We start from the raw sequence: 27,538 nt of genomic DNA, 5'->3' as shown, positions 1-27,538 counted from the left end.
TCCGCATTATCCAGCGCCATTTTTAATGCTATTATTTCAGTTTGTAGTTCTGAATTAGTTTCTACTGAGTGTGATTTTGTTAATAGAGGTCTTAGTTTACCTCCGCGCCACACTTCTTTTGTAATCTCACATGTGGGGTTGTATGCATGTTCTCCCCAAACGGAGGGTTGAGCATGTCCGTCTGTATAGATTACACAGGCGTAATGTCGTAGAGGCAGAATGTCGATTGGCAGAGGATACGTCTTTTCATATTTTAGATTTTTTAATTCTTCTAGTTCTTTAGAAAATTGTCAACCAGGCTATACTTGATAACTCATATCCTAAGAACAGGACTGTCAGATGGGCAATTCTGGACTTTTTAAAGTTGAATTTGTAACCCTCTGCTGCGAACCCAAGTATTATGGTGTTCACTCTTTTCAAGTGAGTATCCAAGTCATCATCTGTTAAGTAAATGTCATCGACATAAGATAATGCTTCATCATCATATAGTTGTAGTAATTCTGTTACTCTCGCTGAGAATACCCCCGGGCTGTTCTTGTACCCCTGGGCTAACCGACAGAATTGTTTTTGAGTGCCATTTACTGAGAATGCAGTTAAATATCTGCTCTCTGGTGCTATGTTTTGACAAAAGAATCCATTGGAGATGTCCAAGGTTGTTTTGTATTTTTTGCGCACTATGTTATTCATTAGTGCAGCACTGTGTGAGTTTTGCACTGCAAAGGTTTTGCAACATGTGTTAAGGTGTCGGTAATCCAAAACTAGACGATATGAATTGTCTGGTTTGGAGACCGGAAACAAAGGATTGTTCATTTGTGAGGTGCAAGTTTCAATCACCCCCTGGTATTCTAGCTGATCTAGTATTTCATTTACCTGTTTTTTAGCTTCTTGCTTAATTGGGTACTGCCTTTGTGCAGTAGGTTGTGATTTTAACTGGATTTTGTGAGGAGGAGAATCCTCATCCCATCCTACATGATTTTTATATAAAGCAGGTGCTAAGGCCACTGCCCACTTTCTAGCAAGTGTGTATTTTTTATGAATCGGGATTTGATTCGAGAAGGCAGGCATAATTACTTCTTCGCCATGAGGGCACTACCTGACAAACTCTGGTGGCCAGTCTTTTTCAGCTAGAAGGATATCATAGCCCTTGGAGAGATTATCCCAAAATAGTCCCCTTATTTTCCTAGTCTTATCTCCCTCTATACGTAATGTTATCTCGTATATCTTGTGGGGTTTGCTAACTCTGGTGTCTGCAGTTTCCACTTGAAGATATTCATTCGTGTCCACTGTCTCCAGATGATTCATAAGGACTTTGCGAGCTATGCTCACCTCTGCTGCGCTGTCTAGCATTGTCTGAGCCCACTCTCCGTTTTTTAGTTGTGTCCTCAGTATTCTCGGCATTGTTAACTACCTTGATACTGGCTACCTTCTTTTTTGGAAATTGTAATTTCTTTTTTAGCTGAGCAGGTTCCTTGTCTTTGGACTTGGCGTGCTCTTCTCTTTGTTCTGATCGTCCTCTTCTTTCCGATTTCTGCGAGGAAGTCTGAAAAGATTGAGAGGGACGTGTATCAATGTCTTGATATCTATCAGGTTTTTTAATATTATCCCTATTTCTAAGGTTATATCTATTCCCAGAGGGGTCACTCTGCGGTGACCTCTGTCTTCGGTTTGGAGATTTTTCTCTTCGCCTAGGAGACCTTCCTCGGGACTGGAATTTCTTTTCTTTTGGATTGGATTGTTTGTTTCCATCCCAGTTCTTTTTTGGTGAATTATTATTAAAAAATATTTTTTCTGGACTTTCAGTCAGTTGCGGTTTTACTGGTATTCCACCTAAACTATCTCTACCTAGTTCCTCATAGGATTTTTCTATGATTCTGGCAATTTCAGCTGGTTGGTCTGCTATATCTGTCTCTTTTAACCTCTGGCGGATCGCCACGTTTGCTGCTTCACCTTTTATGTTGGCTAGTAATATAGCCGAGACCTGCTTGAAGTCTTTCAGTAATTTCATACCAAGAGTTAAAGCTGGTTCTGGACCGTATTCATCTTGAATTTGTTTTAGCACATCTGGTATCACCGAAATGGATGGAACACCGTGCGTTTTTGTGTAGATGGAAGCAAAGACTGTACCCCAAGTGTCACAGTCCTCTATGTGTGGTGCGATTCCCATTGGGAGACATATAGTCAGAATCCTGTGTTTTTCTAGCGGGGTGGTGTCAGGAAACACCGCCTCTATTTGGGTGATTTTCTGTGCCAACCAGAATGGTATCTGTTCCCGTTTAGCCGGAACTTTACCTAGGCAGGATTGGATGTTCTGTGGTGTGATTTTATTTGTGTTCCCCTGGTGAGGGGTCAGCTGTGGTAGTTTAATCGCTGGCTGAATTGTTGAAGTCCGCATTACATACTGGACTAATTGTCTATGAATTTTTTGTAATTGTTTTAGCTGTATTAACAGCTCTCCAGTAGACATCCCTTCGATGTCTGGGTGTGGTGTGTATCCGGCTAAGACCGGCCACGTTGCTCCTGGTCTACCTAAAGGACCGAGTCTTGTAATGTGATTGTTATGTTTTAGGGCGCCATCAAATAAGAGCAAATGCTCTTGGAATTTGAGTGGTACTTCCACCTCCTCGAAAGGAGTGTAAATGTCGGGTGGAACCTCTATTTTGTAATAGTGGAAGTACTTTGTTACAGCATTTGCTGCTGGAAAATGTATCCATGAATAGTATACCTCTGTCTGCCGATATTCGTGTGCCTCAATTACGAATATGACTGTGCCACCTCTAGGTGTCAGTCCATTTTCTATAAGTTTTAAGGTTATAGATTTCCTTTTGGCGACCGGGATGAGTATTATATCCCCGTCCGCATCTAGTGCTGCAGTATCAGCTGCTACTATTTCAGCTGCTAATCTAACTGCCTCTCTTTCGTCATCACTTCCTGACATTTTACTGTTAGAAAGGTTATTCTTTTTGTTTGCAGATCAGGTTTCTTATGGAAACAGAGATTAGATGCACAATATTTTGGAACAGTGTATCCTTCAACGTTGACTATACCAAGAACCATACATAGGAGTTCCCTCCTGCGAGGTTTTGGAGGATATTACCTTTCACCCACTCCAGACGTCTTTGGAGTATTTGGGAAAAGGGGTCTGAGTGAGAAAGCACGACTGAGTTACTCTAAATGTCTTACGTTAGTTTTATCGCCCTTTCCAAACGCGTTGGGCGCCATGTAGTGTAGTTCCTATCTTCCCAATAGGCTCTGCGCATTGGAATAATACCTACAGCAGTAAAGGCCTAGGCCAGACGTTAACTAGGTCTACTACTGTCGATACTAGACTTAAGTTTTGGGTTTGCCAGCGTAGCTCAGAGTTCGCTAGAAACTTTCTCGAATGTTCAGGAAAGAATTAACTCCCCTGATTAGACAAGAAGGGATTTAGTTTCTGACAACCATAGAACATGACAACTTTGCTCTCCCCTAATCAAGAGTCAATCTCGAGAGTCGTGTGAGCACAAGGCAATTATTTTACTCAGTCAGTACGTGCATTCTTAGTCTCATCAGATTGTAGAGAAAAGGAAGAGACGGGCGTGTTCAATAAAAAGGTGTTATTTATTGATCAGTCTCTTTTCTCGTACAAGAGAAATGGATCGATATTATTGCAATACTTATAGTTAAGTAAAGTGCATACATTAAAAGCAATAGTATAAAATAATACTGTAAAAACATTGATATGGTTTCTGAGCCATATGATGTTTAAAATGATTAAAATATATTTACATACACATATACATTTGACTAAACGTACTCAACTGGTGTTTCTAAATACGCCTACCCCGTGTACCTGACCTAAGTCTAATGCGTGCACAAAGAGATACAGGTGGTAGTGTTCCCAAAAGGGAAACGTCCGCACAACACTCTATACAGCAAAAATAATGTCTCCAAATTCAGTACAAATCCAACAATGTATGTTATATAGCAACAGTAATCACAAAAGGGTGCTAAGGAATCTCAAGGCACCTACCACCTCGAGGTGCCGTTAGTGAACACAAAAGTGATACACATACAATCAAGCAAAGTTTTGAGAAACTATTGACAGCACTCCTGTAAACAAGTAATCATAACCGTTAGGGCATAAATAATAAGCCCTGATTTCCAATGTTACAAGCTCTATTGGTTTTAGAGTTATACAAAAGTTATTTAAATTAATGACACAATAAAAATAAATCTTAGTCAACACAGGGGGTTCAAAAATATAGTCCACTTATTTCTCTTTCTTCAATCTTTATTCTTTCATTTTTTCATAAAACAGGTATTCCCAGCAATAAGTAAAGATCACCAACACGTGTTTCGTCCTACACAAGGACTTTTTCAAGGCTGGAAAAAATGTATAAACAATATACAATATAATAACAGGTTAAAAATATTTTTATACATATATATACATCTTATGAAAAAAAGTTAAAATTAAAAAGACCTATATATAAACGTTAGCACATGCTAACAATGCCTATAATAAATAATACACAAAGTTTCCTGAGATGTTGATAAGAAAAACGAATTGCTATATCATTATATGACATTTGAATTGTTGTAAACCTAAATATTTTGGCGACATAGGACAAAATATTCCCCGTTAAAAACAGAATGTCACCTAGTAACAAACCAAACCCTAAGGGGTAACCATGTAATTTACATATCCTGTTTGCGAATTTTTAGAAAACACATTTTGATAAAACATACAAATATGCATAAGCACACCCACCATAAGTAGGATAACCTGAGATGAATTAGTGGCATCAGAGTGTAGCAGAACCAATCATCGTAAGTTAATGAAGCTTAGTATCTGAGGAGATATAATGAGTTACAAAAAAGGGTAAGAATCAAACTTGAAAACCTGTGATTGCCGATACCTGTGTCAAAAAGGGGCCTCTTTAAGTCTAATGAGTGGGCGGGAATAGAAAGTTACAGTTTAAGTTAAGTTTGTTTTTGCCAAGTGAATAACTAAAGAATTCTCTGTGAGGGGTTATTCAGTTCTGTACCTGGAAGTTAGGATGAATGAGGAATGGTATCTCTTTCTCTGCTCTCGATATTCCAGGCTGCCTGCGAGGGCTGCCCAGAAGCGCCGGTGCTGGGTCTCTCGGCTTGAGATAGCAGCGCGTCTCTCAGCGCGTCAGGAAGGCGGGGCTGCTGCCAGCGGGGTCTGCTTCTGCTCTCGGCTTCGGCAAGTATGGCTGCTCCGTCTCGTCACCACGCGTGTGTTTTTGCATAGGGCAAGATCGGCAATATTTATACCTTAAAGGTGCCGAGATTGACGTAAGGATGGACATAGATACGTCAATAAAGATGTCATACGACTTGCTCGTCAGCACATTCTTTACTAAAGTTCTCTGTGAAATCAAAACAATGGCCGCACGGATTTTCCAGGTTGTCATAGGTTTGATTTGTTATGAGAACGTCGTATGCCTTATCAGGGGCTGGAGGAATGTCGCTTGTCTAATTAGATCTCAAGCGTTATGACCTAATCAGATAACACGTTCCTGTGCCGTAGTGTGACTGCGTCAGATAACGGTATCTGCATCATGGGGGCTTTTCTTGCCTCATGGGCTGACTGTTAGTTAACTTGATAGTTAGTTTAACCAGAATAGGGTCAGGAATAGGGGGATCGATTCAGAACCTATAGGAATACATGACAAGACTTCCAGTGCTCAGGAACGTGAGTTGCCATGTTTTTAGTCATTTTTGATCCATATGAACAAGAAACAATGTTTTTGTTAAAATATGCAGAAGATGGGATATGTGGCTAATGCAGAAAGTCCATAAATATGTGAAAAACACCACAGCCACCGACTCACATAATTCCAGAGACCCTTCCCTTACCCAAGCTTCAGCTTCAAATCAGCAGTACCCCCAGATCCAGCCTGACCAGTGCCGTCAGTTTCAATCTTATTTACTCATGAGATTCCACCAGGGGCAGATCCTCCGCTAAGGCGGAGGAGCGTAGCCCCACTGCTCTATGAGCAGAGCAAAGACAAAATAATATGATAATAACAGAATGTTATTATCATTTTAGTTTTAGTCTGCCTTAAGCTCCATGTTGGGGGGGGGGCTCACGTGACGCCAGCAGAGGGAGGAGTGGTGGCTGCACCGTAGGTGCGCATTACGGTTTGGCCTGCTGTCTGGGGCCGGCCAAACCGTCATGTGCACGGTGCATGTTCTCCACCGGCTGTATTGTACAGCCTGGGTGGAGAACATGAAAAGGCCCCCAGTCCCACTCCGAGCGCCGAACCACGGTGCTCAAACCAATCACAACACTGCTGTAAAGCAGCGTCGGGATTGGCTGGGAAAGTATCAGAACCTGGGTGCTTCCGTTTCTGAGAGAAGAGGATGGTGGAGAGGCGGCGGCATTCACAGGCAAGTCTTTTTAATTTTTTCTCCTCCCGCCACGGTCTCCACAGGGGGATCCGCCTCTGGATCCACCCAAATTTGCTTCTGGCTAAACTCTACTTTGCGAATCAAATTCAGTTTAGTTCTGTCCACTGATTTCATGTAGCATAACCATTCGGCAAATTTGATATACCCGCTCAGGTTCAATTCAATTTAAATATCAAAATCAAGTTACCTTTACCGTCATGTTAAATTTAGGGTTACCTTCATATTCAAAACAACCTTACTCCCAAATTCAGAATTGTGTCCCACAATATAAGTAAGGTTTAACTTCACATGCAAACCAAACATACACCAATATGTTATCCACTTTTCTCTTTCAATGAAACACGTCTCATTCCTCAGATTTAGTCCACCCTTACACTCAGATTCGACTCTGCGTTGCTATACCTATCAATTCAGATTTGCCCAAAAAATCCATTTAGCTTACTTAAGACTAAATCTAACTTTATTATTTTCTGCAACTTTAAGATATCAGAGCAGTTTATTTTCAAGTTCAGACTAGGTGTGAATGTAATATCGTATTTATTAGTTTACCCTTAGATCCAAACCGGGTTTACTGTCAGTTTTAGTCCATGTATTGCCTTCAATTCAGTAATATTTAACGTACATAACCAGTCCAGCTTCACTCTCAGCCTTGGTCATTGTTTACCACAAGATTCACTTCAGTCCTGCTTTACGAACACATTTAGCTCAGCTTTTTTATCTGGTCTTTTTTCTAGTTCATCCTATCTTATCTATACTGTCAGTATAGCTCTGGTGTCATATCCACTGCATCAGTGTGGCTACATGATATTAGCTTGGCCCTGCCTGGCAGTTCGGGCTGGACTGTTCCCATGAGGAGCAGGGTCAAGACTGATTCACATATGGCTGGGTGCAAACTGGGGTGGCGAGGTAGGCAAAAGAACAATGGATTTAACCCAGATCTCTCAACTGGGAGTGAGTAGTTGGAAAGTTTCAGCACTCCGGCTATCCATCCATCATCTTGTTGTGTTTGCTAATTTAGCCCTAAGTGACCAAGGGTAAGCCCAGACATGGGTCCCTTGCTCACTCTGTCACTGGATTCAAGCTAGCCTGGCTGATGAGGTGATGATACCACAAAAACCAGTTCCAGGTAGCTTGTTTCTGGTCCAGATAGGACCTGGCCTGGCAATTCGGGCTGGACTGTTCCTATGAGGAACAAGCTCAAGACTGATTTGCATATGGCTGGTTCCAAACTGGGGTGGCATGGTGAGCAAAAGAATGATCTCTAGACTGGGAGTGAGTGGTTGAAAAGTTTCAGCAAAGTATCATCTTGGTTTACATGATATTCGGCTCACCCTTACATTCAGATCTCAGTATATCTATATGCTCGTACTACCATTGTACCACACATGGAGTAAGCCAGCATTCCCTCCTCCTGCATTCTTAGACTGAGACATACTTTACCCTTCTATTAACCTCATCTGTTTTTTTAACTTTAAGTCAATTTTTACAATGATCCATTAGCCCCAGTTGATTTTGATCTGCAGAGCTAGATTATTGTATTCTCTGATTTAACCCACCTGAGTCTACAGGTTTACTCGAGCTCCAGCACAGACCTGAGCTGAACTTCACCCCAGATTCAGTTCAACTTGAGATTCAGTCTGTTGATGCTCTTAGTCCAGATTTTCTCCCTGATTTTGTGAAACTTTATTTTCATAGTGTACCCTAAAAATCTCCTTACACTTAATAAAACAATGAAGCAGTAGCAACGAGTGTGAAATGGTAGTGGTACCCTTTGCTGAAGTCAGGGTGCAGTGGTACTCAAAGCAGAGGCAGGAGCAGTTCCTATAAGGCATGGGAATCTAGTGTTCTACTCTGTGTTGAGTACATCATGTGGAGTCTGAGTACAGCAAGGTAGCATACACTGACTATAAAACCTGTAGTGGTAACCCATGCAGAGTGGAAGTCTGGGGCAGTGCCACATGAGGACCGGCAGTCTTGAAAGTGCTGTGCGATTCCATGATGGCACCCCCTGGAGCATTATGTACACACTGCTGAATGCGTGTTAAAAGCTATGCCCCTACTAAGTATTAATCTGTTTAAGTAATCAAAAAGTTATTGGGTGAAATGCCTAAATTAATCTCCGCCACTGGTAATTACTGGGGCCGCATCCCAGTCTATCTGTATTTTGCACACCATGTCACTTCAGTTTGAAACCAGCCATATACAAATCAGTCTTGACCCTGCTTCAATGGCAACAGTCCCACCAGAATCGCCATGCCAGACCCTCTCTGAACCGGAGCACAAACAAACTAGGACTGTATCACCCTGATTGGGGCTCGTCAGTCGAGTGCACGTTGGTTCCAGTGAGTACCGGACTCATGTCTAGGTACACCTTCTCACTTAAGGTATTGCACTGAAGTATACAAAGAGTGATGGACAGGATGCTTGAATTAATCTCAGCCTCTAGTAATTACTCAGAGCTGCATCCCAGTCCATCATTACTTTGCCCCCCATGTCACCTCACATATGCAAATCAGTCTTGACCCTGCTCCAATAGGGACATTGCAGTCCAAACTGCCAGGCCAGGTCCTCCCTGAACCGGAATACAAGCAGGCCATAGAAGACCACAGGCTGCAATAGTGCCCCATGATGTATGACTCCAGAGCAGCTCCTGTGCGACCATAACAAATGCCCCTTGCTGACTGGTGAAAGTCCTCCCTTGAGTGCTCACTGGGCTAAGGAGGAGTCGGGAGCAGCGCCCTTTCCAGGCGGCTGCCAGAAGTGGTGCCCATGCATGGGTTCAGGGAGAAACAGCACTGTAGAGTTGGAATTCTGAGCAGTGCCCTGTGTTAATGCGAGTGCACTCACCAAGTGAGGCGCAGAGAGCTTTTTGAGAGTAATACTCCATGTGGAAAGAGGCGCTTGAGGGAGCCTTGCTCTCTGTGTCAGGAGTGGTACTTCTGGCGTTGGGCTTTGGGGGCGACCGCTGTTGCTGAACCCAGTAATGGGTGCTGTATAAACCCTTAACCAGTGCTTCAAATGTAGAAATAGCAGTGCAGGTACTCTGTACCGGGATACCTGCTTGTTTCTGAGAAGTGCCGGTGCTCTGCTCTCCTTTTCAAAATAAAAGTGCTGGTAGTCAGTAACGGACAGTACCGCCAATTTAAAGCACTTCGGCCTTAACAGACGAGCGCTATATGCTCCATGTGGAGCCTGAGTCTGGACTGGCTGTACTAAGTGAAGACAAGGACTACAACTACCAGAATGCATTGGTGCTTAATGTGACCCGAGCAGATCAACTCTGGGTCAGTATACCAGTAAGTCTAAATCTGCTGAAACTCGTTCTGCCCAGCCTCTTGGACTAATTCTTTAGAAGTTAGAGCTAGCAATGCCTTCGGGAGATATATCGTTTTTTTGTTTAACTATTCCCGTGTTTCCACTTTGACCTAAAAATAACTCGTTTCAGGGCTCATGGTCCTTGGCGAGACGCCCGGCTCCCACGCTGCTGCTTCCCGGGCTCTGCTTCCGATGAGCGGAGAGTGACTCTGGAGGAGCCGGGGTGCAGGCAGGGTCTGGGTGAGCCAACTGGGACGGGCCAACCTCTCCCATCTTCTAAAGATTTAAATAAATTTAAAAAAGGGGCATTTCGGGTTGTACAATGTTCCGGGCTAGATAGACATCGCTTTTAATGCACTATAAAGAACTGGCGTGGAAGAACAATAGATGGTCTTTGTCTGGAAAAATATCCTAAAGCGGGAAAGTGTCCCTTAAAGCGAGAGCGGGCACCTTAAGGAGGGACGGCGCCTCCTAAATAATCTCCAAACCTCGTAAAGGGAGACAGCCAAAGGGTAAAGGCTGCGAGGGCGGGGTTTGCCCTGTGATTGACTGGCCGGCCGGGGCAGCGCCGGCCGCTCTGGGGCTGCGAGCAGCCTCCTGGAAGCAGAGTGCGAGCTGTGGGGGTTTCTAGGCACAGCTGTGCCACAGGAGCCAAGACCCACGGGGCGGACGCAGCACCCCGCTGCCAAGAATGCCGCCCGCCGGCTAGGTGCACTCTGGACCGGCCGCAGCGCTCTCACGGGAGAGGAAGTGCTCCGTCGGAAGGTCCTGACAGCTGCGAGACTTCCAGCCCCCGCGGGAGCAGACAGACATGGGGCTCTGCTGGTGTCACCGCTCCCCGCCGCGGGAGACAGCAGGTAACCCTCCGCCACACTGCACACCGTGCTGCCCCGGGTGTCATCCTCCTCGCGCACGGCAGACCCCATAACAACAGCGTCTGTAGTTCACTTTCTGCCACAGGTTAGCTGCTCTTCTTTCACCTCAGCACGCTGCTTGAAACCCCTGCGCATTACATGTCCAGAGCGGCGCGCGCGTATAAACTTCCAATCCATTCCAAGTAGAACCCACATGATAACCATCCTGTCAAAACTGTAGTTTACAGGTAGCCTCCGACGTCACTGCTACTGCCCACGTGCCAACATGGACCGGCTGGGTAAACTGCACCGACGCTCCACCTTAATTGTGAAATGTCCATTATTAATCATTGTTATGAGGGACATTGTTCTAATAAGTGTAGCTGAGCTGCGTATCTTGCTACAGGAACTAGACTGCATTGATTTTTTTAAGCAATGCCCAGAAATGGAAATTTGGTGTTCTGGAGACAATTTGGTGTTTCCCACCTCAGTTCATGTGACCATAGACACAATTTCCAGTGCTGGGTTTTTTGTGTGACTTGATGTCGCATTCTGGGTGTTGTAGTCTTTGTTTGCTTTCATTGACCAAATTACACCAACAGACCTGAAAGTAATTGATTTGTATCAGAAAGGTCCATGATTGGAAACAGTTTGCCTGTTGACAGGGAATACGTTGGCCACCAGAGGGGACATGATAGATTAACACACAGCTAACCATTTGACGTCAATGGCCACGGCACACAGGAACGTTGTGTCCTTAGACAGCCCTTCTTGCTAGCTTCACGTCCTTAACTTTACTTCCTGAGTCACCAAAACCAAGGAATCCTACGTTTTCCACTGCCCTAGCCCTAGAGTAGGTTTGCCACGTTTTTGTTCTACACATAAACAATGCATGTTTTGCTATTATTACGTTTGGTTCGATTACAATTAACCCAGAGAAAAGTTATATTTAAACTTGTAAAAACAATATCAAAATGCAAAGCAAATACGTTTGTCAATTTTTTTTAAATTCTGCTAACAATAAGGTTAAGTATGATCGTAGTTGCCTTCTTTTAAGAATACATTTCAAAATGTCTTAAATAATGCAGTAAATTTATAAATCTGCCTACTGCATTTCCAGTTAACTATTACATAATCATTCATCTTGAACAGCGCTGTATAAGATATTCACTAAACTGGAGCCTAATAGAGGCCCCAATTGCAATAGTGTTTCCTCTAAGCCACCAAAGATTTATCTAGACAAAACAGTATAAGGGTCCTTAAGAGCAGATGTTTCCTGTTAGCTTAAATTCCAGTTGTTCTTTTTAATCCCAGACAGATGGCAGCCCTACACAGCGCATGGTTAGCCGAACTTCAATGCAACAGAGAGGAAAGCCTACTTCCTCACTATTACCACCCGAATGTACATGGCCATTAGGTGCCCCATTTCACGTTAAACCTTCGCTTACGCTACACCCATGGGGACCCACTGCCATCACTGTCCAGAACATGACAATCACCCACCTTTCTTGCCTCAACACACAGATAACCATCTTCATTCCCTGACACAGTATGGTGGTAACCCTCACCCATCACTGCTATACCACAAATGTAAACATCTAGGACATCCTTTATAACCCAAAAGTAATTCCTCACTTTCCATGCAGGTAAGATTTCAAAATCATAGGTAGCCAATTACAGGTAGCCTTTCAAAATTCACTGCCTCAAAAGAAGGTATCACATTACTATTACATCTGCGCACTTGGGTTTTTTGTGTTGTGCTGTTTGGCATTTGTATAGTACCTTACCATGGCCCTATAACACTGTTGGCAGATTGGGCCTACCTCAGAAATTGGTTCCTGGATTTTGCATCCCTGTCTAGAGTCTGGTTCATCCAGTGATGATGGGTTCTGGGTATACTGTCAGTTTTTAGTTGGTGTTGGCTTCACGTTCAATGAGCGGTGATTTTGTTGTCTAAGACCCTGCCGGAGCACATTTACTCGTTGTTTTTGCACCCAAGATCCCTCCGCTGTTATGGTAATAGGGAACCCTCTACCTTCATTGCTAAAGGTTGGTGTTTGTTATTTGTATTTGTAACATCAGATTCTCACCTGCAAGGGCATTTTGCACAGAATAGAAAGTTATTGCCTGGATGTTCAAAACTAAGCTAGTTAGAACAGCCACACTTTAAGTTTCTTTCTAAATTCCAGTGGAGCCAATAGAGAGAGGAAGCTATTTCCAAGAATTAGAGCCAGGTAGGAAAAGCAGTGCCCTCCTCGTCTGGCTCGCCATATCTAAAGCTGGCGAAGGAGCAGGTGAGGTGGGGAGCGAAGTTGTCTGTAAGGAACACAGAAGACTATGGGGAAGGGTCAAGGTTGTGAAGAGCCTTGTAGATAAAAGCAAGAAGCTTGTAGAGAGAATGCTTATGGGCAGGCAGCCAATATAGATTGTGTAAGTGGGCGCTGACGGTGGTACCAGGAGGCAGCTTGAGCCTGGGAAATGTTTTCTGGACCACTTGAAGTGTCTTGATAAAGTCTGCAGAAATGCCAACTTATTGGGAATTTCCGTAGTCTAGTCTGTTTGTAATGAATGCTTGGGGCACTGTTTTCCATGCCTTCGGGGGTCAGCCATTTGAACATTTTTCTGAGCATTTTGAAACTGTTAAAGCAACAGGCAGACATCGCAGTGACGCGGTTTACCATAGAAGGCTTTCATCAACAAGAATGCTCAGATTTCTGGTCATTTCCAAGGGCTGAGGGGAGGGTCAAGGCTTGGCAGGGGGGGGTGGGGCATGCAGTGGGTCAGAGAGACGTAAATCTCCCAAATAGCGCAAGCTCTGTTTTCTTACTGCTTAGCTTCAGGCAATTACAGCTCATCCAATCAGCAACTGCATACATACAGTGCATGACATTAGTCTGGGTAATTGATATGTCTACTGAGAAGGGATCAGCTGACTATCATCCACATAAGAGATAACATAAAAACCGAAAGAACTAATGCTGAATGTCAGAGGTGTAAAATAAACATTCAAAACTGTGGTGCTCATGTAACCTCCCCAGGGCACACTGCACAAAAGTTTGGAAGCATCAAATTGAGATAGTGGGAGACGCACCGATTGGGTTTGGTGAGAGAGGAAAGAACTAAACTATTGAAGAGCAGAATTACATGCAAGTGCATTGAAAAAGGCACCCATGTTCAGTGTTGTGAAGTTCTCGGTGAAAGGCACCACAAGATCTAAATGAATAAGAGCAGTAGTGACACCTTTATCATTGATAAGTCAGATATCTTCCATGGCGATAATGAGGGCACCTTCCATGCTATGATTGGCGCTGAAGCCAAATTGTGAGGGATCGAGTTGAAGGTGATACTCTGGGTAGCTTGTAAATTGCTGATTGACTAGTTTTTTCAGGCCTTTGTTTGGGTAATGAAGAATAAAGTAAGGTCTGCCCTTGGAAATGGTCATAGGAGCAGCAAAATGCTTTTTAACCAAATGCAAGACAGTGCCATGTTCTATTCAGTAGGTAAATGGCAGTCAATAGCAATAGTTTAACAAGCATTTGCAATGCAATAGGTCTCGCAGTTGTTAGAGTTTGAGCCAGTGGCATTGTAAATGGCACTGCCTTTTATTTATGTTTTGGGTTTTAAAACGTAAATAAAAGGCATTGTCAATTACAATGCCAAAAGGTTAAACTCTCGCAAATGCGAGACATTGCAAATAACAATGCCTTTTATTTACGTTTTCGTTTTTAAAACATAAATAAAAGGCATTGTCATTTACAATGCCAATAGCTTAAACTTGCGTAAATGCGAGACCTATTGCATAGCAAATGCTTGTTTGTTGTTCTTTTTAAGTTATGTATGCTTGCAATAAAAATTAAAGATTTTAAAAAAATCACACCAGTTTCCAGGGCCAGACCGATTGAGTTTGCCAATGCTTGATTTAAAATGTAATTGGTCTTCAAATCACCTTGAATTTTAAGAACATTGTTTGAAATGTAAAAGGAGAAAATAATATTTAACTAAATAATGGAAACAAATACATAACATGAATATATCAAGCGCTAACAGAATCAACTGCCCGATCTCCTAAGGAAAAAAAATGACAGCATGTATAATTTAATATTTTTCATTTGCAAGCTGTTTCCTTCTTCTTCTTAAATTGTTTTGTGGCTTTATAAGTAAAAATCTGCATTAGACAATGATTATCAGTTTTCATTCCTTCCAAAATACACAGTCTATAATTTAGAGTACAAAGAATATGGCAATTGACCTTCAAAAGCAGGTTTATGAAGATAAAATGTACCGCGCTAGTGAAATGGCTATGTCTCTATCTATAACGAGATGAAAGAAGCATTGGCGGCCAAGCGACTAGATCTTAACTCTGGGACTTCTTGGATTGTGAATGGTTTTGGCCATGCTGTGCAGCATGGCAAAAAAAAGGAATACAAAATAGCCTATGATGCAACTGAAACGTGGTTTTGTAGGCATGTGCACCACACACGCATGGTCCTGTAAATTATGCCGGCACCTTTTGTCTTATTTAGCGCTCCAAGTTGGATAGGTAAGTAAATAAAATAATAATAACGTGCAAAAGCTTTTTTAAGAGTCGGTGAGGGAGGCAGCAAGGGGAGGGGGGCTATAAAAAACTATTAAAGGGTAGGCAGTGGTCCACAAAACTACTAAAGAAACAAACAAAAAGTAAACTTTTCATTTTAAACGCAGTCCTCTTTCTTTTAAGTACATCAGACTGCAGTAAAACAAGTCTACTCTACTGCAAGTCAATAACAGACATGGTGTTCTGCTTTTCCGACCAGGCCACCATCCCTGTGATAGCCTCCAACTATAGTGCTCCGCAATTTTTGTGACAGGATATTCGGAGGGGAAAGGATGTGGCTTAACAGCTAGAACAGACGACTTTGAAGCTGGGGCCCAGGCTCAAGGCTGATGGGAGACTCAAGCATCCTGTGATTCTGGGCAAATCACTTCATCTCCCCGTCCCCGGCCTAGAAGTTAATGTGTCCGACTGTCACGCAACTGGTGCTCATGTAAAGCGCTCTGAAACCTTTGGCTCAAGTTCGCGCTATATAAAACTGTAAAAAATAAAAAATAAAGTACATCCGGCCCGTAGGCACAAGAGCACATATTCACCTAGACATGCACTCCGTGCCTCTCTTGAGTGACTTTGTTGCTGACGTAGGAACAAGAAAAACAGAAGACGGAAAGAATCCACGGACGGAATACACGGAGGCCGCCCCGGAAGTCAGGCACGGTCGCCTGTGACGGGGGCGGGGCCACGTCCAGACCGGAAGAGGAGGCAGGCGGAGTCGATGCGTCTCGCGGCCCGGGGCTCCTGTGAGCGGTGTGGAGACCCGGGGCCGCGCTAGCAGGAGGTTGGGCGCCGCGTGCTGAGAGAAGAGTCCCCGACATTGCCCAGGTAAGTTTCAAAAGGCTGGGGGGGCTTGGTGCACTTGTGTGTGTGTGTGTGCGTGTATGCTCGTGTGTGTATGCGACGGCGACGGTGACGGCGGGGGAGGGGGGAGGGGGGGCCTCGGTGCACTTGTGTGTGTGCGCGCGTATGTGTCAGGGGGGGTGTGTCTCTGTATGTATGTATGTATGTGCGTGCGTGCATGAGTGCTTGTGTGTGTATGCGCATGCGTGTGTGGTGCTTGCGCTTCCCAGGAGACAGCGCCTGGCCACAGCGCGCGTTCCCGTTTCAAATCGGCTCCAGGGATGCGCGCGCCCCAAACTGTCTCCTGGGGAGCACACTCCCTAACATAAGATCTCGGCGGAGACGCGCTTCCGCGCGTCTTTAGCCGAGACCTAAAAAGGGTATATGGAGTGTGGAGTCAAGGAGTTCATGACCGAGAGAAAAGATGTAGTGCGGACACAGGTCAATAAGGGAGCCAGACTTAATAAAACTCATTAACCTCATAACCTCTTTCATTTTAGATGAGTCGGACTGGACATTTCTGGCCCCGAAGATGTAAAGGGGGGTGGGGGGGGCATACTAATGAAGTACATATAATCTAGAGGGGGTTGTGGGGAGAAAATAAGATACATTTGCCAGATTATATTGTAGAAGTAACACAAAGGTCAAAGCAGAGATCCTGGGATGGGGTGATGGAGCAGGAAGAGGGAGTGGTAATTTCCTTTACGGTGGTGAATATTTCCTTGGTGGAATTGCCGCTTTCCTGGATCTGGAAAGTCATGAGAGGCACATGTTTTGTTTTGTTTTGTTTTGTTGAAACATTTGTTATTTAATTTTGCATTGGTAGTAGTAATTCAACATTGACAGAGTATTGATACATGGTCAATCCACCCATAGAAGGCTGCCACAATGTAATCAATAACTTCCAACAGCCCACCCCTCCCCCCCCACATCCCCTACACCAACAGCAATCCAGTCCAAATAGCAATTTAGTGTCAAGATATTCTGTGATAGACAAACCCAACACTATGGTTAGCATAACAATCACGCCATGGTCTAGTCTCGCTCATGCTCCCTCCCCCTGAGCCAGATCTTCCAGAGAATAGTAGGAAATCCATTTACCCCATATTTTATGGAACTTTCTGGGGCAGCCCTTGTTGAGATAAATCACCCTCTCCGCTATCATAAACATGTCCGTAGTATTTCTCCATTCCTGAGCTATGGGCTCTCCGCTGAGCCCCAGTGACGGGTATATCCCTTTTTGTCACTACCAACGGAAGGTTACAGAATAACAGCTGGGGTCGTGGCAGGTCAATATTACCGGGAATCCCCAGAGCAATAAACCTAGGGTCCTTAGGGAGGGGATAGTCGATTATAGCAGAGAGTTCCCTGGTGATGGTTGGGGTCGTAGCAGGTCACTATCACAGGGAATCCCCAAAAAAATAAACAGCCGAGGTCTGTGCAAGTAAGTTCGGTGGGGTTGGGCGGAGGGGGATTTCGACAGACGACAATAAGGGGAAATGAATTAATTATTGAATTTTTCTTCATGATCGTCTGTCGAATCCCCCCTCCCCCACCAAACCCGGGCCCATCGCCCACCGCTCTTACCTACATGACCGCGGCTTACAATAAACCTAGGGTCCATAGGGAGGGGAGAGTCAATTATAGCAGAGAGTTCCCTCGTGATGGTTCTCCAGTATATTTTATTCTGTTGAAGCTGCAGACTGTACGGAAGAAGGCGCCCTCGTAAGCAGGAAGGTTCAGGCACTCTCCCCATGGCTTGAAGCCATTGTCTATCATTGTTGACTCCATGCAGGACTTTAAACTAAATCAGCAGTAGCCGTGCCTTTATTGCTGCTTCAAGGGGATGCATCAGGGCTGCCTCTCAGTGAATATCCTCCTTTCCCCAACATCTATCTCCCATTTCTCCCTTAAGCATTTCATTCATTTCAGATGATCAGGTTTATTATTGAGGAGGGTTTGATACGTAGAGGAGATTGCTCCCCTCAACAAGTCCTCTATAAGGAGATTGCCCTCAAGTGGTGCAAACTCAGGGATTCAATCCCCATGGAGCCCCTTAGCTAACCATGCATGCCTGAGCTGCACATATTTCAAAACCTGGGTACAATGCATGCTATATTCATGCTTCAGTGAGTCGAACGACATAAGGTCGCCCCCTTCCAGAAAATCTCCTATTTTGGTGATCCCAATCAGATCCCACCCTCTGAAACCTTTCCGTTTACCATGCTCGGCTAACCATTCCCTTCCCACAAGAATATTTGCCTGTTGGGCCTACCGTACCATCCCATAGCTTTCGTAGCTCTGGTCCAGCTCTCTATTGCCACCCTAGTGGCAGGGAGGAGGCACAAGGCCCCCTGACCCCCATATAGGTGATAAAGGCAGGATTGGTGGGTCCACTGTGAGCATACCAGGCTAAAAGTGGGATGATCTGGGGTGGCATAAAGCCAGTCATTGATGTTAATGAGATGGGAGGACCAGTGATATCCCCGAATATCAGGTAGGATGAATCCGCCATTGTATGGATCACGCTGGAGTGTGGTCAGGGCAATCCTGGGGTGTTTATCATCCCACAAAAATGTACAGGGCCCCCTCTATCGTCAAAAAAATATCTGGGGAAATCGGATAATACGTATGATGAAGGGCTTAGAGTAGCTTGGGTAGCACTATCATCTTTACCATTGCGGTTCTCCCCCAGTAATGTAATTGGAAGCCCCTTCCACCTGCCCATGTCCTCTCGGCAATTGCGCACAACCCTCCCCAAATTACGTTAGTGGCAGATTTCTTTGTGGAGTATCAGGAATACGCCCAAGTACTTAAATCAAGTGCTGCAAATCAATTGTTGAGGGGGGAAAAAGGGTAGTTCCACACCGTACGGAAAGTACAGGAATGACTTACTCCAGTTCAACCAATATCCAGAGTATCTTCCGTATTCATCCAGCATTTCAAATAGCAGGGGATGAGATGGAAAAGGTCGAGTCAAATAAAGGAGAAGGTCGTCAGCAAAGAGGGATATTTTTCTCCCTTAAGGGCATACCCACCCGATACACCAAACCCACGAATCCCAGGGTGTTTGTGGATTCTGCATGTCAGTGATTCTGTTGTGAGGGCAAAGAGTAGGAGAAAGAGGGGACATCCCTGTTGCATTCCAAGTATTATGTCAAATTCAGTGGATATCACCCCATTCACCCTCACAGATGCCTTTTGTTCCTGGTATAGTAGTTTTACCCATTTTCTGCAATTAGGGACAAAGCCAAATTTTATTAAAGTAAGCTCCAGAGAGGGCCAATGAAAGGCATCAAACGCCTTCTCTGCATATAGGCTAGTAGGACATGTGGCTCCGAATGCCCCTGTACTTCGTCGATTCAATTGTGGGCACCTCTCAGATTGTAGCTGGTGAAAATCATGGAACGCTGACTTAAAGTGACTTTTATTATGAATAATATTGAGCTACACCAGTGCTGCTCAACTTGTTTGCAATGGCATTTAAGCTGCCTGAGGTCCTCTGTACAGCAACTAGCTTCGGGGATATGCTGTGATGTGGAGTATTTCTTTGATGGGTAAGGGCATTAGCTGTATTTATAAGCCAAGTGTTAAAGTTAATGATGACAGTAGACAGTTCAATTAAAGAAAGAGGAAGAATTTGTTAAACTTTAACCCAGCGAGATTCTCTTCCACCACCGTGTTTTATGCGGGACTGCATTATTAGGTTGAAAGAAGGGGATATTGAAGATAATTAATAGGTGACCTGTGTTTGTCCGGGCAGGGGCCTCTCTACCCTAATATGCGGAAAAGTTGGTGAAGATAGCGTACGGGTAACAGTCCTACTTTACTACATAATGCATTGCTAGCTCTTCCTCCAGACCTTCCACTGCTCTCTTATAAACATTCCGCAATCAGAGCCACAAAATCGGTAAACACTTTATCATTACTGCCACAGTAGAAACCTGATCCTATGTCATGACTCTTCATTGGACAAAGGAAGTACCAAATTTTCTCCTGTGGAACAAAGCACATTTAAATTGAGGCCAGCTTAGTATTTGTTTTGGCAAATCACCTGACATCTCAATAACAAATGAAGATAGATCAGGTTAAAAAGAATCCTATACTGTTGCAGAGGGATCAAAATCACATCCCAGCAAAATGGTGTTCTTATATAGAACTGTTGATGTAAGACTTGTAGTTCAATTGATATCATTCATTACTAAAACTTTACATAGTTTGCAGTTTTTAGCGTAGAAAATGAAAAGCAGAGTCACATAAACATTTGCAACTGGAACCATAGGGCGAGCTGCTATTAATACAGCAACTAAAACACAGTAAAACACCCCCAGTGTAGCAAAGTAGGATCTGCTTCTCATGGTTATCCCCACTTTTTGCTGGATGTAATGCTGTTTTTGACTAGTCTGATTGGGATCCTGCTAATCAGGTCCCCAGTCTGTCTGCTTTCTCCCTAAACTGTTATGCTACGTATTTAGGTACACCCCAGATTGGATACTGGGGTACACTTGTCAGTCCCTAGTATATGGTACCCAGGGCGTAGGTAGCCCAGAGGTCTCCCATGGGCTGCAGCATGTATTATGCCACCCATGAGAGACTATTCAAAATGTACCTACTGGCCTGCCATTGCAGCCTGTGTAAGTCGGTGCATGCACCACTTAATTAAGATATAGTTACTATAGCTAAGGGTCACTGCACTTAAAACCTATAAGTCACCCCTATAGCAGGCCTTTACAATCCTGAGGCCACGGTGCTTGGTTCTAAGTGAGAGGGTGCCCTGCATGAGCAGGAAACCCCTGCAGCTTATGAAGTCCATTCTCCCGAGTTGTCGGTGAAGCAGCCATGTACTAATATAGAGGGGCATTACGCGACTGCGTGATGACCTTCTCGAAAACAGCTGCAACAAAACCCTATCGTGTTTGGTGTCAAACTTGTTAGAATCATACCCCCACACCGGTTACTGGTGTGGGAGGTATGATTCCGAGCACCAGGAGCGCCATCTGTGGGGCTCGAGGTGTTCAGGTACCAGCCTTCTAGTACCGGACAGCACAAAATAGTTGCTGCCGACCAGAGACACATTTCTGCCCTCCTGCTGCTGAGCCAAGCTTGAGCAGGGGAAGGCAGAACAATAGGCATCCTGTCACAGGGAGGTGTGACCATCTACCAGACAGGATTTAGTGTATTAGGGCTGGGTGGGTGCGTTTGCCAGGACTTGAAAACCTGCAGGAGGGGCACATTTGGTGTCTCTGTGCGTATCCCAGTTCAAACCAGCCCTGGGAGCCGTTGGCTCCCGCTCAGGTGCGAAACTAGAAAAAGGTCATGGGAGTAACACTCCCCTGTCCAGACCCTCCCCTGGGAGGGTCCCCTGAATCGTTCCAACCCTCTTCCACGGGTACTTAAAGGTTTACCTGGTTGTAGGACCTAAGATTCGTCATGGACAAGATTCAGAACGGAAACCACTGCACTTCGTCCGTCTGGGCACTCTGGACTTCGTTTGGGCCTGACTTCATCCCCCTCTGGGTCTGCTGCTTCGTCTGTGCCTGTGCGCCATACAGTATCCATGTAGGGCCTGTGAAGCATCCAAGACACCTGAAGATAATCTCCCTTGGAGTGAAGGAGTCACTCCCCTGCATTCGCATGTACCGCAACACTGCTGAACGGTCAGCTGATCCCGAGCCCTTACAGACTCCGAAGGGTTCAACAACACAGGAGGTGGGTTTCTATGTCCCTTGAGGCCCGAGCTGACCCCTCACCCAGGTTGAGGTCCGAATCCCTCGTGGGGTCAGCAAGTGCATTGGGCTCCAAGTAGCCCCAACCTCTTTCAACTTCTCCTGCAAAGATCTTCAACCACATCGCACCGTGTGCTCTGTGGCCTGTTGTTTTGTAAAGCTCCCCGCGGTCCTCCTGCGACTCCAGTGTCTTCGACCTGTGGGTCCTGCGAAGGGGTCAACTACATCTTCTTTGGGCTCCCCCGATTGCCCTACACTTGCCCTGACACTCCTGCGTGTGGTGAGGCTCCTTCATGGGACAGCTTGTGTCCGACTCCTGGTCGTCCTCAGCATCGCCTGGTCCCCACAGCTTCTACCTCCACTATTTGACTCATCTCAAACTCCATTCTACTACTATGATCCACAAAATTACCCTTTCTAGACTCTTCACTCTTTTATCTCTCCTTGCATCATGTTATACCTCATTTACTATTCAGATCTCCCAACCATGCCGTTCTAAACCCTTCCCTCCGACTCTCCCCCCTCCCCCACCCCTTTAATCACCCGAAACCCCCTCATAAAGCTATGAACTCTAAAAAAAGAAACACTTTCTAGACCCTTCCCTCTTCTATCCCTCCACTATCCTTTTCAATCCAACTCGCATGTCTACAGGTCAAATTAATTTCATATTGCGCTATAATAATTTCCCACTAATCCTGTTGGCGATCCGGAGTGCCGTGCAACCCACAGAAAAGTGCTTCGACACCCCATCAGCGCTATATTAATGCAAACCCTTCCTTCCTCTATCACTCCACTATTCTTTTTTAATCCAAATAACAAACTCACATGCCCACTGCTCAAATTCATTTCATACCTCCCTATACTAATTCACCACTAATCCTCTTTGGGTTGCGAAGTAGTGTGCTACTCGCCCAAAAAGCACTTCAACGCTTCGTCAGGGGTAGTAAGCGCTAAATAAACGCAATTACAATTACCTAAACCCTCAAATCTCCATTTCCTGGAGGTGGCACAGGGCAAGTTTAGAATTCAAGTATTTAAGGTAGCACAGGCTAAGCTTCATGAGCTCCCTCTTTAAGAAGATTTGTGAGTGTAGAAATCCGGGAACGCATTTGCAATTCCATTAAAAGACGAAGTACAAAAGTTCTACTCTCATTTTTACAAAAATAAAAATTATTACTTGTAGTACACTAGAAAGATGTGAAAACAATTATACAAAAACTCCAAATGTTACTCTTTCACATTACACAGTAAAGTCAGTGGTTGTTCACGTTGATGTGGAAGAATGTGATGGATCATTACATTACACCAAAAAGACAACCACATTCCACATGGCACTTTCAAGTGGAACAAAGCCCTGGGATAAGTTGAAATGTGACTGAGCGTAATTGAGACAAGATGGGACATTGGGTCCAGTTGGGAATATTACCCTTGTACTTAAGTCACTTGCATAGACCAAAAACCCTACGCTCTGGGTCAGTTTGCAGGCGCTCGCCTATGAGGCTTCCAAAACTTCAGTTTTGAGAGAAAGCAGAAGAACATCTAATTTAAAGGTCATGAAATACAGCAGGGAGTGGCAGTGTCTTTTGGTGGTCGGTGCTCAATACAAAGTCATTGGGATGGTGAGGTACCATTCCTTTCTTGTTTCACTGATTACAAAGCCCAGTCCAGTGCCTTTTCTTACTGTGATGATGATGAAGATAATGAGCAGGCCTGATTTTGTGAGCAGAAAACCCGCAATGTTGGGGTTCAGTGCAGTGACAAATAGGGCGTGTCAGATTGGTTGGAGGGAATTGAAAGTGAGCACGATTACCAGAAGATATTGTAGATGTGCCCCAGCCACTTCAATGAAGTTAAAGAAGTAATAAACTCTTTTTAGACTGTAGAGTAGCCGGTGTGTCATGGACCCCTGTGAAAGGAAAGAAATGGGCCACCTCGCTGCTGTTTGGATTATAAAATACAGCAATACTCAGGGTTCAGCAGAACCCTCAGGCCACTAGGCTAGTGCAAATGCTGCATTAATTGGAGGTAGGCCCCTCCCTTTCGAAGGATTTCTTCACCAAATCCTACACCTTGCAGGCTTTCAATCACACAAAAGAAAAATATTTTTTAAATGGTCGCCAAATGACCAAGTTGATAGACTGTCTACGGGCCAGCACTACAGGTGATGCACCAGATGCACCTACCACCTGCCCCTGGTAAGTGAAGTGCATTGAAGATAGTCTGTTAGGTGCTCAGAGTTTTCTCTACTGGGCTTTTGTATGGTTCTGTATTCACTTTCTGTGGCACTCCACCGCCAAGCACATCCAATAGTAACCCTGGGATCTACACACTGTAGCCAGACCAACCACAAGAAATCGATGTGCCTTACATTAATGTAGTCTTAGCATTGTTTTGACATAACCTAGACAGAAAAGCACTGGCAAAGCCAATAAGTTTCGCCCTTGCAAGAGCTATTGGTTTTGCCTATGTGCCTTAGCCATGTTGTACGCCAGCATGGCCGCTGTTCAGCATTGCTAAGTTAGTGGCATAAAGGAGAGTGGCATTGAATGTTCTAGAGTGGAATGGCGAAGATTGGAGTGGAGTGGCATAGAGTGTTGTGTATTGGAGTGGCATAGAGCGGAGTTGCATGGAGTGGTGTGCAGTGGAGTGGCGTAAAGTAGAGTTGACTGGTGTAGAGTGCATTGGTGTGGGGTGTTGTACAGTATAGTGGCGTAGAGTCCAGCCGAATATAATTCAGCAGCGTAGAATGTAGTGGTGTACATAAGAGTTTGCACAGTGGAGTGCAGTGGTGTGGTGCCGAGTAGAGTATAGTGTCATAGAGTGCTGCGGCATAGAGTGGAGTGCTGCAGAGTAGAGTAAAATCTGAAATTATGCTGTCCGGAGAAGCAACTGTGAGATGGTATCCCAGCTGATGGCGGCTGAGGAACTAGGATCAGCCCCCCCCTAAACAGGTAGTGAAAAATGTAGGGGTGAAACTAGACCAAAAACTTACATTAGAGGAACATGTGAACAGCACAGCCGGGGCATGCTACCACACACTTGGCCTCCTCTGTAGGGTCTTCACTCTCCTGCCAACATCTGTACATAAAACTCTAGTTCAGGCCCTAATCCTCAGCCGTTAGGACTATTGCAATGCCCTGCTGATCTCTGCAAAGGAATCCTCCCTCAGCAAACTGCAAATGGTCCAAAACACTGCGGCACGCCTGGTGACCAATGCCCCCCCAGAACCGCATCTACCCCGTTACTTCGAAAACTACACTGGCTCCCAGTGAAAAAGAGAATAAAATGTAAAGTCTGCTGGATGGCATACAAATCGCTAAACAACATGGGTTCTAGCTATCTGACTAAAAAGCTGGTCAGATATATACCATCCAGACCCCTGCGGTCGGGTCACCAGGGACTCCTCCATACTCCGCGCTTCAAACTAACCCGCATGGGCAGAACAGCATTCTCCCACCTTGCCCCACGATACTGGATCCAACTTTCAATCCAGCTACGCCAATGTACCAACTTCCTGGTCTTCAGAAAGTTGCAGAAAACTGCACTGTTCTAAACTATCTCCCAGGGTCGGTCACTAGCAGTCACATCGCGGAGATACCCGGATGGGGGTGATACGGGCGCCATAGAAATCACATTAATAAATAAATAGAGTACAGTGGAGTCATGCACAGTAGAGTGGTGTAGAGTGCAGTGGCGTAGAGTGCATTTGCATAGAATGCAGTAGTGCAGACTAGAGTTGCGCAGAGTAGTTTAGGAGAATGCAGTGGTGTAGAGTGGTTAGAGTTCATTGGCATACAGTACAGTGGTGTGGCGTAGAGTGCAGTGGTGTACAGTGGAGTGGCAGAGTAGAGTGCAGTGCAGTGCAGTGGGCTGGCATAGACTGGACTGGTGCAGAGTGCCTTGGTGTTGATCAGTGGTCTTCAAACCTTTTAATTCACCCTCCCTCATGTAAAAAGCAAAAGAAGTTGTTACCGGGCCACCCTAGAAGTTTTCACAATTATTCTATCCAATTGGCAATGTTTAAATAGGTCTAAACATATTTAAACATTGCAGTTAAGTTCAGTTACCCCTTTTAAAAAATGCAAACATGTTTGCCAAACATACTATTCTGGTCAATGTATTGTTAGCAGCATAATGCTTCTCTTGGCCATAGCCTGGTGCCCTTCAGGGCTCAAATAAGGGCTCCCCAGTGGGTCCTGCCCCCCCCCCCCCCCCACCCCTCCCAATTTTAAGATCTCTGGCGCAGAGTGTTGTGGAGTAGAGTGCAGCAACATAGAATTCAGCAGCGTAGAATGTAGAGGCACACATTAGAGTGCTGCATACTTCAGTACAGTTGTGCAGAATAGAGTGGTGTAGAGTGGCAGGGAGTGAAATGACAGAGTGGAGTACTACAGAATGAAGTGGCGCAGAGTAGAATAATGCATAGTAGAGTGTCATAGAGTGCATTGGCATAGAATGCAGTGTTGCAGAGTAGAGTGTCATAAAGTACGGTGGTGTAGAGAGCATTGGCATATAGTGCACTAGCGTAGAGTACAGTGGTGCAGAGTAGAGTGCGTTGGCGCAGAGTATAGTGGTGTAGAGTGCAGTGGCATAAAGTAGATTGTTTCAGAATAGAGTAGAGTGGTGCAGAGTAGAGTATAGTGACATACAGTAAAGTGGCATAGAATAAATGAGTGGTGTACAGTGGATTGGCATACAGTTGAGTGGTACACAGTAGAGTGTATTGGCATAGGGTGTATTGGCATAGAGTGCAGTGTTGCAGAGTGGACTACAGTGGTCTAGACTGGAGTGGTGTAAAGTACAGTGGTGAAAGAGTGCAGTGGTTTAGAGTAGAGTGGCTGAGAGTTCACTGGCATAGAGTAGGGTGGTACAGTGTATAGCAGAGAGGCGTGGAGTGCAGTGGCATAGTGTGGAGTGGTGTAGAGTGCAGTGTAGTGAAGTAAAGTGGAGTGGTGAAAATTAGAATGCAGTGGCGTGGAGTGGTGCAGAGTACAGTGAAGCGGCATGGAGTGGTGCAGAGTGGAGTATGGTTGGTGTGGTAGCACACTGCCATTACAAATAACACATTTTCAATTGAAATGAGCATTACATTTGCACAGACATACAATTTTACTAATAAAACTATACAGTTTACAAATACTTCCACAGATCATGTAAATGTGTGCTAGAAAAAAACCTTTTCTACCCCCAGTATCCAGCAAAGCTGTCACATAAATCCTCTCACTTTGAAGTCAGAGAAAGAAAAGTAAGCGCCAAGCTCTCTCGAAGACAGAGCCTGACATTTGACCTCTGTCTTTGAATGCACAGCAAATGGGACAAGATTTACATGCTTGTTTACAGAAAGTTGCACTTGTGGAAAAATACAGGGACAGTTAGTGTGAAAAGACTGGACAGCCTAAAACAAATAAAGCCAACAAATGGAAAGCCTGAAAATGTGAGTTACAAGCCACAAAGCCAATGGTAAGCAATGGACACAATGCATTCCCAAGGAAACTGTCAGAATGTCCCCAAGATGTATTTAGCCAATCCGACAGCTGTTCTGTCTGGTTGCCTTTGACCTAAAAACAATGGTGTCTGTTCCATAGGTGCTACTAGCACCATAAGAAGGCATGCTACATGCATCACCCTTCGACTCTATAAGAGACCGCGCACACAAGGCTGACCTCCGCACCGAGCACGTGACAGTACCAGACACTTAAGAACTGAAAATAAAAGAAGCAGAGATGGAATATTAATATCGCTGCTCCTAGAGTCAAACACAGAGTGTGGAGCGGTTACAGAAGGGACAGCTCTGA

General features: G+C 44.8%; 1 protein-coding gene across 2 annotated transcripts in view; it reads left to right on the top strand.

Annotated features, from left to right (window-relative positions):
- ARHGAP22 (Rho GTPase activating protein 22) overlaps positions 1-27,538 on the top strand; it is a 485,114-nt gene that overhangs the window by 310,462 nt on the left and 147,114 nt on the right. The window contains exon 1 of one of the 2 annotated variants that reach the window (XM_078642704.1): positions 9,921-10,592. The exons of the other annotated variant lie outside the window; for it this stretch is intronic. Within the exon in view, the coding sequence (XP_078498830.1) occupies positions 10,547-10,592 (46 nt within the window). The 5' untranslated portion in view covers positions 9,921-10,546. Of the gene's footprint in view, positions 1-9,920; positions 10,593-27,538 lie in introns of those variants that run through there. 2 annotated transcript variants of the gene reach the window in all.

This window comes from Lissotriton helveticus, chromosome 5_1 (assembly GCF_964261635.1).
Source record: "Lissotriton helveticus chromosome 5_1, aLisHel1.1, whole genome shotgun sequence".
NCBI lineage: Eukaryota > Metazoa > Chordata > Amphibia > Caudata > Salamandridae > Lissotriton > Lissotriton helveticus.
The sequence above is the reverse complement of the archived record's forward strand: the minus strand, read 5'-3'. Positions and strand labels throughout refer to the sequence as shown.